At 39.2% G+C, this 14919-nt stretch overlaps 1 protein-coding gene across 1 annotated transcript; it reads right to left on the bottom strand.

Annotated features, from left to right (window-relative positions):
• Window positions 1–2110: 2110 nt before the first annotated feature.
• On the bottom strand, window positions 2111–13569 carry LOC121955783 (activin receptor type-1B-like). The gene is made up of 9 exons (XM_042503867.1): window positions 13415–13569; window positions 10154–10399; window positions 8357–8623; window positions 7991–8221; window positions 7665–7832; window positions 6651–6807; window positions 6385–6509; window positions 6136–6266; window positions 2111–5283 (listed from the first exon to the last, which is right to left on the bottom strand). The coding sequence occupies exons 1-9, from the start codon at window positions 13479–13481 to the stop codon at window positions 5158–5160; spliced, it is 1518 nt and encodes a 505-aa protein (XP_042359801.1). The 5' UTR covers window positions 13482–13569; the 3' UTR covers window positions 2111–5157.
• Window positions 13570–14919: the final 1350 nt, after the last annotated feature.

Genomic DNA, 14919 nt, shown 5'->3' with positions numbered 1-14919 from the left:
TGGCGAGGAGGACCCTTTTAAACCCGGCACAAACATGTTTGACAGTCGCTCGCCCAGCAGAGACTGCAGAGACTGTCTCTCTTGACCTGTCCTCTCTCTTCACTGGCGACAGGACTCAGGGTTTCCTCAGCCGGGTAAGGATTCTTTCTACTGGCCTCAGTAATTAAAGAGAGACACACATTAACAGTTTTCTTATGTTACATACTCTTATTTCACTGCAAACACACAGGTGATGGTGCATGATACTAAGCAGCTGCGCTGCGCATAGCATGTAGACCTAACTAACACAAAGTAGCAGCTAGTTTGCAGAAAAAGTTTTGTGGTGCTAGGCAACAGCTATCACTTCCAGCAGTTACAGAACTATTTAAAAAAAAATTAGATGAACAAACAAATCATAATCTGTAGTCCTGTATTACTGTTAACTAATAAATGATGCTTGTTGAACTGTTGTAAAAAAGCAATGTCACAGGAGAGGGAGTGCAGCTCTACTGTATATCATCACAGCTCTGATTATTTTCGGCAGGACTCCGCCAAATCACAGCCATGATGTTATACAGTACATCAGCACTCCTTCTCGTGGGACATTGCTTAAATCTAGATTATTTGGGGTGAGTTGCCCAGAGTTAGAGGTAGGAGATCAGCTGTATAGATGTGTGTTTTCTCTCCAATATAATGGAACTAGATGACACTCAGCTTGTGGTGCTACAAAAACAGAAAAAAGAAAAAAACATTTGAAGAACTCAGCAGCAATGTCTCTTACAATCTAGATCAATAAATAGCACTACAGTTAAAAGGAAAAATATGTCCTAATTATTTTTGTGGTGAACTGTCCCTTTAACTTCAGTTCATTAACTCAGTATTTACCTTTTTTTGGCCACTTTTTTTTGGCAGCAGAAACAAGCTCTAAACACAACACTGACAAATTTGAAATATAAGGTTGGCTAAAATAAAAGAAAGTACAATAAATAGACACATCAAAGGAAACAATTGGATTTATTACTCTCTATTAGAAGGTACATGATTGAAGTCCTGAAGGGGTTTTTACATGGATGCAGTCGTCTCTTTGCCATGACTGGACAGAAACCTTTGAGCTGTCCCAGCCCTGCAGAATTAAACCTTATTTCTTTGACTCACACCCTCCTATTCTTCCATAGACATACTTGAAGAAAGGTATTAAAACCTGAAATGCACTATGCATTTTATACATTGTAAGGCAGATACAATTTGACAAATGCACCCTTTAGTGTATAAATCAAGGATCTACTGTATGATACAACCTATCAAACAAAAGAGCTCCCTAGGCTTTCCAGCAAAAAAAGACAACAGTAGTGAGTGCAGTCTGTTGGTTCTCACAAACATCCTGTAAGACTTTAACAATACAGTGCAGTGAGCAAGTGATTTTTAAAATAAGAAGTATTGGTCAAACACATTTTGTCAGCATTGAGACATTTCAGTAGTATTTAGTTTCATCTCCCAAAGAAAAAACAGATTCTCTTTACAGTTTCCAGTCAAACGGAGTGTACTGCAACTGGTTGGCATGATTTGTATAAACATTCTCATTTTTAGTGGTGTGATCTTAAACAAACACCAGAGGCCATGACCAGAGACAATACTGTGAACAATTTGGTTTTTAATGCTGCGAGGTCAGTAGTAGTGCACATGTGGCCTTTCAGGCTTTCGTAGGGACCCACAGCATACAAATATAAATAACATGGGAAAGACTACACACAAACAGTACCTGTTGGATTTGCATACAGCTAAAGACAAAAGTGCACCTATTTCTTGAAAACATAAAAAATGCAGACAATGATTTCTGACAGTGTTATCGACTGAAACAATCCCCATACAGTGTATACATTGAGGAGGTATTGTATGGAGAACAAAAGGGGCTGTGGGGGGAAACATTGATTCAAAATCAAATAGAGTGCTGCAGAAATTAGTCCTAAAATGCAGAATTGAGTAAGTATTTTAGCACTCTTGGTTCCCTCGTCTTTAAGTCAACTGTTTTTTTGAAAGGGTTTTTGGTTGGATGCCTGAAATAAGGTCTGTGGTTAACACAAGCTGAAGAGACTTTGATGTTTTGTTGTTCGACATGAAATGTGTCAGTAAATACCCCACTTACAAATTTTGAAGCTTTAACATGTCTTAAAAAAGGTGATTTTTAACACCAAAAATGACTTAAAAATTCTTGTTTTGGTGCCAACGATGACATCAGAATTATACTCATTAAAATACAGAGGGCAGGCTCTTTGGATCATCCTACTTCCATCAAGACAATCAACATCTGCATTATCATTTTTCAAAAAACATCTGAAAAGACCTATAATTTGCAAAGATTTGTAACACACTGATTCATTTGTAATGCATCTCATCTGAAACTTCAGTGTTATTTATACATTTCTATCAATTCTGTATTACTGCTTAGTCTTGAAACTTTGATCACTTGTACTATCTTTGTTTATCTTTTTCTCTTTTATGTATGATTGTTGCAATTTAGTAGGGGAGAAATGTTCAAAAGCCACCATCAGCTTCTAATTAAAACTTTTAAAATCCATACAGTTTTTTTTATACACATATTAAATAAACTACATAGGACTGTTGCTTACTTTGTTGACAGCCAAGTGTTAGCTTTTTATTCCTGGCAATTGCATTTATGCCTCAAAAATGATCAAAGTGGTGTTAATTGGGTGGAGATTGAACAAAATGTGTTTGCCACAGAGTTTTTTTTCTGTAATACTCAAAAATCTTCTGGCTTTTTGACGAGGAAACCAGTGCAACACTAAATTCTGCATTGGCCTACAAAACAACATCATCCCTGCAGCACTCTATGCTGCTCTGCAGTAATCGCGGGCTAAAGGAGAAACACAACATAAGCAGTGTGTCTGATACATACAGTGATGTCACTTCAGAGGTCAAAAAGTAGATTTGTACATAATTCTGTTTACAAACAGCAAGACAAAAGTAATTTTCTTCCCACCAACCAAAAAGCAGATATAAAAGATTCAACCATCTAAAACATGAGCTAACTATCAACATAAAATCTAATTCAACTGTCCTATATACACAAATATCACCTTAAAAAGCTAGGTTATGTGCAGTAGTTATACCTGGCCAGGGGAAATGCGCCCTGAGGGGAAAACAACATTGGACATGCTTTGATAATATAAAAACAAAGTATTATTCAGATTCCTGGAGTTAGTGTATTTAAAAACAAAACATATTTGCCCCTTTATTTTAAGAACAGTGTAAATAGGATTGGCTGCTGCAAAGGATGAAAGCTTATCTGAATGTCGTATGTACCAGCTTATCTGAGTGCCTGGAGCAACGGTAACTCCCATGGCAGGTTTTTGTTCTGTGGGTTGATTGAGAGACAGTGGCTGCTTTCAGATGTTATTACTACCATTTCAATATTTTACACATGCTTTGCAAGAAGCATCCCAATCTGAAGCCAGAGAGTGTTTCAGCTAAAATCAAGGACAAAACACACAGTATCAACTCCCTGGCAGCTGTTGCTCTACATTTAACCCTCCATCTTAGGCTATGTTCACATTATAAGCAAATGTGGCCCAAATCAGATTTTGTGCTCACATTTGACACAAATCAGATTTCATGTCTGTTTTTCCCATACATCCATGGGTTTCCATGTCACACTTAACTGTGCAGGCGTGGATCACTCACCGTACAGTGCCAGTGTTGTGTCAAAGACTGTTTCCCAGTCTATATGCATTTCCCCTACCAAAAACAAACCCTTAGCCCTAACGCTTAACCACTAAGGGGTGAGCTACACCTTTACAGGGGGGAAACAATATTCAACAGGGGAACACATTTTAACAGCAAAGCGGTCCGCTGAAACTATAGAAGGATGCCATGCCATACCTCAGCTACAGTAGGCTGCCTCAATCACCAGTAAACAGAGAATGAGGGACAGCTTGCCTATATGCTATGATAAAATTCTCAGGAGGTGCCACATATTGGATTGTAGCCCTGGACATGCTAAACTGTTGCCTCTATAGTAATTCACATTGCAGCTCCACCTTTCCAGACTACTCCCTCAAACCAGAACTGCCAGCAAAAGCTACTAACAGAACTAGTGGACTGAAATGGTGTCAGATTAGGGTCACGTCAAACATGACTGTGAACAGTCTCAGCCTTAAGATCGGATCTGGGGAAATCAAAATCAAAATTCAGCATTAAGCCCTGTGTACTGTGAACGTAGCCATGGTGAAATACATTTTTGCCTTATAATTCCTTAATGTGTATTTCACTTAAGATGGTTCTAAAAAGACAAAAAAAGGTGCTGAGTGGTGAGCATAAGGGTAACCTGAGGTTTACGACACTAAATGGAAAGAGCTCCAGGCAAGTGGTCCAAAGGCTAAATCATGTTTAACCGAAATGCTCCAGTGACTTTGAAGGCTTTAAACACATTGTTGAAAGTAAACGAGCTGAATTTACACAAACTGCCTCAACCGCTTTGTACATGCTTACATGATAATCAGTAGACAACTAAACAACACAGCTGCAGCAGAGTCAGATGGATTATTGTCTCTAAAGGATTTCTAAGCAGTTTGTGATGTGCCTGTAAGCTGTAGTCGGCACAGAGAAACCTGCACAAAAGCCTCACAAACACCCATATATTAATAACAATATCTAGGTATTTAAATAAGAAAAAATAAGTTAAAAATCACCCCTAACCCTCTCACCTGCCCCCTTTAAAAGACAAAAAGAGCAATTGCTGTTTCTATTAAGCGACTGTGATCATAGAGACTTTGAGGAAATATTAGCAACTGGTTTTCAAACTGTTAAATGGTTAATTACATATCCTGCTATCGATTGCATACAAGTACACAGGAAATCCAAGGATCCTTGTTAGTACGGAGTGTAGAGAGGAACAAAAAGGGCAGCAGTAGCTGAGGACAATACAGGAAAGGTGTTCTTGGTAGTTTGGCTGGGTAAGCGAGGTAGGGTTTGTCAGAAATCAAGTGGCTTCAAAACTGGCAGGAGTGTCTATGGAGGAATATTTTACAAAGTGCGACTCTCCATCATTTTCTCTTACTTTGTGCGTTCTCTGTCCAAGGCCCGGCCCTTTCCTCTCAGTGTCCTACAGTCTGAAGTCGGGTCCTGCTCAGAGCTCTTTTATCAGCGCTCCACTGACTTAGTTCAGACTTTTATGTCCTCTTGAATGCTGAGCTGGGAGAGGGTCTTCTTGATGCGCAGGGCTGTCAACCGGGCAGCTCCATTAGCATACCAGCACTCCCTCATGATTTTTCCCATAACACGCAAGGCCTGGAATAGCAGAAGGGGAAGAAAATACGGATTAAAAGCTTACAATACTGTATAATTATGATGACGTCCCAGCATAGTTTTCAAAGCCTTGTTTGAAAAGACTCAGATCCTGTACAAGTATTGTGTTGCCCGTGTTAATCCTCTAATTTGGTTTGAAAATGTAAATAAAAATACAAGGGATGCATTAAGAACTTAAGGACAAAAATGATATTAGTATTAGTATTAGTATTAAATATTAGTAAATAAATATATATTGTATGAAAAATACACACACATACACACATACAGGAATAAATAAATACAGACGTAGACAAATAGATACACAAAGAAAATAAATAAATCCTAATGTTTACCTTTCTACCACAGTAACATACAAAGAAAATGAATAAATAAATAATTGCAATTATACAAATGAAGAAATAAATTTAAGATATTTATTAATTTCCCACTTAATTATCAACATTTAATTATTTATGCATTTATCTATTCATCTCCATATTTATTTCAACATTTATGTTTTCATTTATTCTTTTATTTCATTATTTGAGCATTTCTTGTTTGATTTATTTATTTTTATCATTTATTTATTGACACTTTTTTTCCCATATTCATTTACTTATTTGTCGATACTTCAGTCATTTTATTAAAATAATTTGACCCTGGGGGACGAACCTTGGACTTCTTTTTAGTGATTTCACATCATGTCTATATCTAACAGTTAACTTGATGACTGTGCTGACCAAACCTTAAAAATAAAAAACAAACGCTGTACTAAACTGGAATTAGTCTTCCAGTGTGGATGCAGATCTTAAACAGTAACAAAATTTTTGCTTTGATCGAACATTTTTATACCTCGTAGCTCTGCCACCAGTTAGGGATATTGGGTCGTAGCTTTTGGTCGCACACCAACTTTCTCATCTCCTCTATGGAGGGGTCAGAAGGAACCAGGTCATAGTAGGGCAGCTGGTATTCTTCATGGATACCTGATAACACAGGACAGTGTTGGGGTCAGATCAGTGCTGTGATCTCAGTTGTTAACATCGATAAAAAAAATCAAACAACACAGTTTGAGTATCCAGAGTAAAAACAAAAGAGTCTGACCTCCACTATTACAGCGGCGTGCGATCTCCCAGTAGACCAGCCCCAAAGCATAGATATCAGCACATTTGAAAGAGTCAAAGTGTCTCATGTTGATAGTCTCATCCAGAACCTCTGGAGCCATGTACCTGAGAGATGTGAAAACAATCCCAGTTTGTAATCATGTGCAGAGCTAAAGGGTTTTCTAGGAAAGGTGTCAAAGATATCTGTGAGAAAGGACAATCGGGGGCTGCAGGTGTGTGTGTGTGTGTGTGTGTGTGGACACAGACCTCTTGGTGCCCACTCTCTGATTGGGCGCAATGTCGATGGTGTCTGTGGCTGAGTCATGACGGACAGCCAAGCCTAGGTCAGCGATAGCACAGGTGCAGTTCTTTTTCACGAGGATGTTCTTGGACTTCAGGTCTCTGTGGGCGATGCCTGGCTTTCCTACCAAAACATAAATGTACACCACAGACACTCGTGAATTCTGTTTTTTTTTTTTTGTTTTTTTAGCATGTCAACCCTTAACAATGTCATAAAACTGGGAAAATATGTTGTTTTTTTTTTTTTTACTTTGGGGAAAACTGATTTCAAAGATAACCTACAGATCATGGATGCAAGACTATATGACTTAGACATGAGAGCAAAAAACTATTTACTTGGTCATATCAAAGGTATAAGTTAAATAGTTGGAAAAACTGAGATTCAGTTACTGACATTTAGAAATTCTGTGCATTTTTACCACAGTGGATTCTAATTACTCTTTATTTTTCAATGGGTTAACCATTTATTTATTCTTTTTTCATTGCATATGCTGCCATCTTGCAATGTTTACACATTTAGACACTACGTCAATAATAAAACAATGTTTATTTTTGTTGTCCAGCTGAACATACAATAGGCATTGCTCTACCTTGCCTAAAAAAATTTACACCAAGTGCTGCAAGACTAAGACTTGGGGAATCATTATGGATCCCAACCTCCCGGATAACTGCCTTTTCTACCTGTTGAGGTCAGAAAGAAAGTATAAACCAAACTATTACTGAGAGGCTCAGGATGAGTGTCGACCGTCACGCCACTGCAAACCTAAATAAAGGCTGCATAAGACATAAGGCATTTAAGAAAAAAAATTAGTCTATTGTTACTGTGACATTTTCTGTTGTATGACTCAGTTGCGTCAGAGTCTTGCAGTAGATGGCATAGATCAATTGCAAACATGAGAGGCTTTGTGCTCATCTGTGGGGAGTGAACAAAAAGAGAAATGGATTCAACCAGCACTATAAGTGATAAAGTGTTGCTGTCACCTTGGGTTCCTAAAATCTCCATGTGCAGATGTGCCAGGCCGCTGGCTGCAGACAGTGCTAGTTTGATCATCCCTTCAGTAGTGACAGAGTAGCGGTTCAGGTAGTCGAACAGAGAGCCGTGCTCATGGTAATCCGACACCAACCACAGCTGGGTCCATGTGCCGTTATCTGAGCAGGGGATAGAAATGTAGAGATACACAAGAAATTCTAAGTTTACTTAAAAGTGATGAATTATTGCGCACCAAACAAAACACACAGACCAATAACCCTTAGCACTAAATTTTTTTATCCATTTTTCAAAATGTTGTGATGTCACCGGTTTCCACCTTTGTTGTCAGCGGCTATAAAGCCCAGGATGTTTTCATGGCGGAGCATGATGGTCTGATAGATTTCAGCCTCACGGAACCAGGATCGCTCTTCTCTGGAAGAGAAGATCTTCACCGCCACGTCACCACCTCTCCAACGTCCCCGCCACACCTCCCCGAAACGCCCTTTACCAATGATCTCTTGGAGGACGATTGTTCTGGCAACAGTCCGCTGGACAAACAGAGGCAGGCCTGCTCAGAATAAATGAAAACATAGAGCCGTCATCAACAGTTTTCTGACATTAACTTCATCTTTTGAAAAAAATCAAAAAAAAAAACACAATGAAAGTGCTGGGCTGCAGCTATATTATGACACTGTGCACTGACCAGAGCCTGAACCAGACGTGGACAGATCGTATATGAGATCCTGCAGGGTCCTGTCTTTGGCCAGGTAGAGGTGGTCACAGGAGGGGTCCTCCACCTCTAACCTTTGCCTGTGGCTGTAGGCCCTCTGGTGGTACTGATACAGGAACACGCCCATCAGCAGCAGCAGACACAGCAGAAACAGCGGCCCCGCAATCACAGCCACCAGTTCCACCAGCCCCCACGTTCCACCTGGGCCATAGCCTCCCCCGAGTCCTGACTGAGTTGTGACTGAAAAGACAGCAGTGGGGAATTAAATTGGAACATCTGACACTTAGTACACACGTAAGACAGACTTGGATCCCTGATATGAACGGCTCTGTGTTCATGTAGGATGACAGTTTAAAGCTTTTGGCTGAGAACACAATTACAAAACCGAGACCACATCTTACTCTTGCATTAACTTCTATTGATTATTCCCAGTTATTTAAAAAAGACATGCCCAATTCACTACACTGAAAGGTTTTCACTGTGAGAAAAAAAGGTACGAGAAGTTTTGAAATTGTGCTAACAGTGTACTAATACTGTAAAAGGTCTCATCTTTGTAATACTTGTGTTGAGTTTCTCCTAAACTCCACCAGTGATTCAGACAAATTAATGATTTTCTGGGTCCCTGAAGTTTTAGCATAAATTATTAAGGTACCATAATAACTCCAAGATCATCCACTGTGCATAATGTAGAAAAAAACTGTAGTCTTTTTACAACCATTTTTCACACAGTGCTGCATAGTTTTAATGAGGATATCTACACCCGATGAGTAAGTAAGAACCCGCACTGAGCAAAGCAATTTCAGGCTCGCAAAAGCCTGATTCATTGGCACAGAATCCCGCAGAGAAAGTTGCTATTCCAGCATTGACAACAACTGCCTACATTGCAAAACAACTGAACAAAGGAAGACAGGAAGATAGAAGAGAGTTGAACCGCGTCTGTCAGTAAGGAAAACAAAACATATCTCAATATCACCAAAGTGCTTCAGAGATGAAGAGAATAATAGCTAATAGATTAGCCTTTTGCTAACTGGATCTTACGACTCACAGCTGCAGCATGAAGTCCATGTTTTTGTAGCTAACTTTTGCTGGAGCCTCACATTAAAGTGTGTCCCCAGTCTCACTCTCTGCTGTTACAGACCACCTTGCCAGGAGGAGAGTTTTCCTCGGCAGCAGTTTAAGAGCCGGACCCAAAGTCAATGGCCGCAGCAACCCAAATTCATCCAGCGCAAACCCTACCTCTGAGGGACCAGACAGTCTTGACACCATGCCGCTGGATCAGCAAACTTTCTATTGCTGCTGTTACAAAGGTTAAATGCAGTGCTGCAGCAGGCCACCAGCCCTCTATGAGACCCGCCGCTGAGGTGTTTGTGCCGCTCTCCGGGTGAGGCAGTTCACAGCGGTGGAGAGCAAGGTGGAGGGACTGTGAAGTGGCTAGCTAATTCTCATCTCATATGTGGATGAGGAGGGGCTGAGCAAATGAGCAACAGGCAACTCTACAACAATGAAATAATATTAAAGAAATATATGGATGGGAAACACCAGTTACTGTATGAAGCATGTGCATATGCTTGTGGGTGTTGTTTAGTTGGAGGGGCTTAGGACAGAGAGGGGTGAGAGCTGCAAAAGGAGGGTGTGTTTTCATATTCTGCTGTTCGTCTGCCTTCTCAAGATTCCTGCATACCCCAGGTTTAAGGTCTGGCACTCGGTGATAGCCACACTAAATGTTATTGATTATAATGTATATGCAATGTGATACTTCACAGTTCTCACCTGAGGGTACTTTGAGGTCGATGCTGTTGCAGAAGTCAGTGTAGCAGCAGTGGATGTTAAGCAGGCCCTCTGCACCTAGGCAGAAGAATGGTTGTCCAGGGGGCACAAGATTGTCCCGTGTGATGCACCTACGGACATGTGGCTCTTGACCATCAATGAGTGAAGTGGAGGCCATGCAGGCTCCATCGGTCTCACACTGGAAGCCAGTCTTCTCACACTGGGGAGTGGTGCAATTACACCGCAGAGCTGCAGGGATGGAGGGGGCAGAAGAAGAAACAGTGTGAGACGAAACAGCTTTCATGATTAAAAATACTAGACTTAAGTCTGTGAGAACTGTTAATGGATAATGTGCAAAGGCTGCGAATTCATTGTTACATAACAGTCAAAATGTCAGAGCAAAGTACTTTTTTCCTTCTCTGCTGTGGAGGGGCTTACAGTACACATCATGTGCAGCAGAGGGCAATGACAACCAGCAGTAACAGTATGCCTTTAAGTATGCAACACAATAAGCTTACAAACGTACAAATCATTTGCAACATAACCTCACATGAAGCCCCAAAGCATGAAGGCCATTAACTAGCAATACTATGTCAGTGATGAACTTGTATTGTGGTTTCTTTAGCATGTGGCATCTCAATAATGGTAATATTTGTGGGAGACCAGCTTGAGGCAACCACCTGGCAAGGTTAGAGAGTAATACTTTGCAGCCACCCCCTTTAAATATTTCAAGTACTGAAGAAAATTTTCAGAAGAACGATGTGTTGCAATAGATGAACTTGAGGTAAGGACAGAGACATGGAGGATGGCGCTGGTGAGGCTCAGGAAGTAGAGGAAATGTTGGAGGTCGGGTGGGGTGTGTTTGGCTGGCAGGGGCTTTGAGAGGATGGGTGGAGGGTTTATGTGAGGGCATGTAGGAGTAGAGATGAAATGGCCAGCTGTGACTGTGATTTGACTTATTAGAGACTGAAACTTCCTCTGTGAGACAGAGTAATATTATTAAGACAGACATGATGGGACATTCCAGTAATTCTGAAAAAGCCCCCAGTGGATTCTCAGTGGAAAACGACCTTGCCAGAGAGCCTGTGCGAGCTGGATGTGTGTTAGAAAATCTGCACACATGAAGCTGAACTTCAGAGTTATTGTGTCTACCAAGGAAATGTAGAGTTAATGTGTTACAACACCTTTTGTGGTGCTGACTCATACAATGCCAACACCTATTTGGCAGATGCTGGTTGTCATACAAGAAACACAACATCTTCCAGAGAAATAAGGAAGATGAACGCTGACTAAACATGAAATGAGACTGACGTTTCAGATTTTCCATAGCTGTCAATTTCACAACTCTGATCCACATCGGGCTGATTGTTTTAAAACCGCAAAGGAGTGCTCAGAGAACGAAAAATAATAGAGATAGAAAATCTCAAAGCAAACAGAAGCCAAGTTACAGCAAGGCTTACTGTGATTTAAAAAAAAAAAAGAAAAGATAATGATAGAAGAGCATTTTCTAAATGTTTCTAAAAACACTACTGTAATTCAGCGGTTTATGCACGAAGTGATCTTGTTCTGTTTTCAACCAGAACACAACATATTCGAGATGTCGTGTTTTATTATGTTTTACACCCTGAGCAATAACTTTTTAAGATTCAAATGAATGTGCTGTATTGTTTGTGTATGTGTGTATATATTTATTTATGTTTGTAGTTTATATTATTATAACCTTTTTTCCAGTAATGTGTGGTGGTGTTGTGCAGTGGTTGGGCTTGATAAAAGGGTGGGTGGGGAAATATAAAAAAAATGGTGACCTGTAAACTGACATTTTTTACATTTGCCCGTGTTTTTACAGCAACTATGAAAAACAAAAATCTCTTTTTATTCTCTCTCCTTAAATATCTGTTTATGTTGATAATGCAATCAATTAGTCATCTTGCAGAAAATGAACCAGAAAGTATTTTGAAATTGACTAATCCTTTAAATCATTGTTCAAGTATAATTAGTTTATTATATATCATATCATTAGGCTAGAGTTCCAGATTCTCAAATGAGATTCTTCATTTATATTCTTGGTCAAAAAAAGCTGCTTTAATGGTAATTTTCACAACTGTTAAATTATAGAAAAAAAAACCCCAAACAGATTAATTAATTAAGAAGACAATCAGCAATTTAGTTTGTAATGAAATTAACTGTTCGTTTCAGCCTTTGCTTCTTAATGGCAATACTGTAATTACAATATTGTTGAATCAATGTGATGAACTTTTCTTTTTTTATCTTCAACTCTGCTTATTTTATCTATTAAGGGGTTTTCCAACTGTATTTTTCAGTAAATATAGATGATAAATAAGGATATTTTACATATCGCCCACTCCTACTGTGCCCATCAGACAACAACCCACACATTTTATCAACCTGTTGTTGAGTACTTTCTAACTTCTCTTACACAGAGAAAAATGGAATAATGTTAAAATATATATATATATTTATATATATATATAATATATATATACACATAGAGATGAACCTACTGTGAACACATCAGATTCACTGGGCTCCAAATCATTATAAATGCAAAAATCTACTATCAGTTGCAGGTAAACTTGATGCAACACACAATATTATATACATCTGTGCATTATTTATGTTTATAGCAACACTGTAAAAAAGTGAATCCCAACTTCTGTGTCTTGCTGCTGAAGATATGAGATTACTAATGTGTGTAATATGAGCCCATCTATTATAATTACATTATATTTTGAGCACTCCGAAGTCTTGCAACAGACGATAATAATGGCATAATTATATAACTAACGACATGTCAAGTGTCTCCGAATAACGTTAATGGAGGTGATTGAGGGCTCACAACATACAGCGGAACCAAACATCTCTATAGTTGCGCACGTTAAATAAGCATAAAACTGAGCGCAAAGCTAAGCAGGTCTGTTTGTGTTTACAGCCAAATAATTCACTGAGCTGCTACCCAACACACCTTCTAACTGCTGCCTCAGACTAGCCTGACTGGCTCGACAGCCACGGAAACACGGTGAGATATCGTGTTTTGTCACATTTACACGAAAGCTACTTAAATAACACTCTGGTTTACACAAATTAAGGCTGACCTGGTTTCATGCCTATCAATTCAATTCGTCGTTCCCGGCTAGGCTAGCTAACCGAGCTAACGTTAGCTAGCAGCTAACTCCTCGGTCGTTAACCGTCATGATGGCAGCAGCAGCAGCGGCTTGTGAACAAAACAAACGATAAGTCACTCACCTTCGCTGGTTTTGTACAGGACGGCCTGAACAACCACGACGGCCAACGAAATCCGTAGGTTAGCCATGATCAATAAATTCCCGGTTCATCGCATTAAGACATTTAGTTAGCTAGCTTTAGATGTGGCGAGGCGTGATGGTGACAGCTAACCAGGCTGTCAGTGCACAGTGAACAGTTTACTAACATGACCCACCAGCAGGCTGCAGCACAGACACACACTGAGGATTAATACACTTGTGAGTTAGTATCTATCTATCTATCTATCTATCTATCTATCTATCTATCTATCTATCTATTTACACAACCATACATCTAGATATCTGGGTTAAAGATCAACATCATGAGAATGTACTGTATTCCTGGTCATGGCTGGCAGGTTTGCATTAAGAGACAGATATGCAACACAATATATGCTATACTGGGGTTTCCCCCAGATCCTTAAAAAGTCTTAAAAGGCATTAAATAAATTAATCTTAAAAATAAGGCCTTAATTGGCATTAAAATGTCTTGAATCAATCTTTCAAAAGTCTTAGAAATGCTAAGACATACAGTAGAAAGCAGGATATTGTAAATTCCTTTTTTAAAGAGTTGCATTGTAAAATCTAAAAAAAGAAGATAATATCTATTTTTTAAAAGTTTTTTTAAAAAAACTGAATTTCTCTTGTATTAATGTCACAAAGATCTGGATATAAGATTTTTCTCCCCAGCATTTGAAGTAAATCGTCTGACTTTTTAAGTCGACCAAAAAGGTCATTTTTTATTAAAAAAAAGTCCCTAACCCTGAGTAATTTATGTCAGTTCATGTTTTTTTTCCCTTCAGTTTTGGTTATCGGAAAATTAGTTTTACATTGAATTCCGACTGGCATTAAAAGTCTCTTTAAAAGACTTTGATCAAACTTACCTTAAGCTGTGGAAACCCTGTTTCCAAAAATGACACAGGCTACAGTGTCAGGTCACAAAGGTTAATCACAATTGTTTTCTCAGAAGGCACATGTTACCAAAGTGAAAGATGAACAGGTATAATTTTTTGTTAGGCCAGCTATCAGTTAAACTACTAAACAGTAAGAGATGAAGTGAGTGTGTGTGTATGTGGGTGTGAGAGGAGGGGGATTTGCAATATTTTTGTGTAGGGCATCTGTGCACTTACTATTTGTAGGGCATTTGTGTAATATTTTTTGAAGGACTTTTGTGCAGTTACTTTTGGTAGGGCACCTGTGCAACACTTGGTCTAGGGCAGGGATATCCAAACTTTTTTGGATGGGGGCCAGATTTGATAATGTGAGAAATTTCTGGGGGCCAGCTGCTGTCTGTTTATGAAAATATATTGTGCTTGCATTGCCTGCATAGTCGCCTGCGTAGTTCCTACTTGATGCATGTCCATAAACTGCACGATAGTCCTTCATTATGGGGTGAACAGAAAAATGTGAATTTATCTAGCTTGACTAACTGATATTATGTAGTGGGCCACATGTAGTATATTGTGAAAGAGAAGCCGCATGCCATTT

This window comes from Plectropomus leopardus, chromosome 2, assembly GCF_008729295.1.
Source record: "Plectropomus leopardus isolate mb chromosome 2, YSFRI_Pleo_2.0, whole genome shotgun sequence".
NCBI classification, from domain to species: Eukaryota; Metazoa; Chordata; class Actinopteri; order Perciformes; family Serranidae; genus Plectropomus; species Plectropomus leopardus.
The sequence above is the reverse complement of the archived record's forward strand: the minus strand, read 5'-3'. Positions and strand labels throughout refer to the sequence as shown.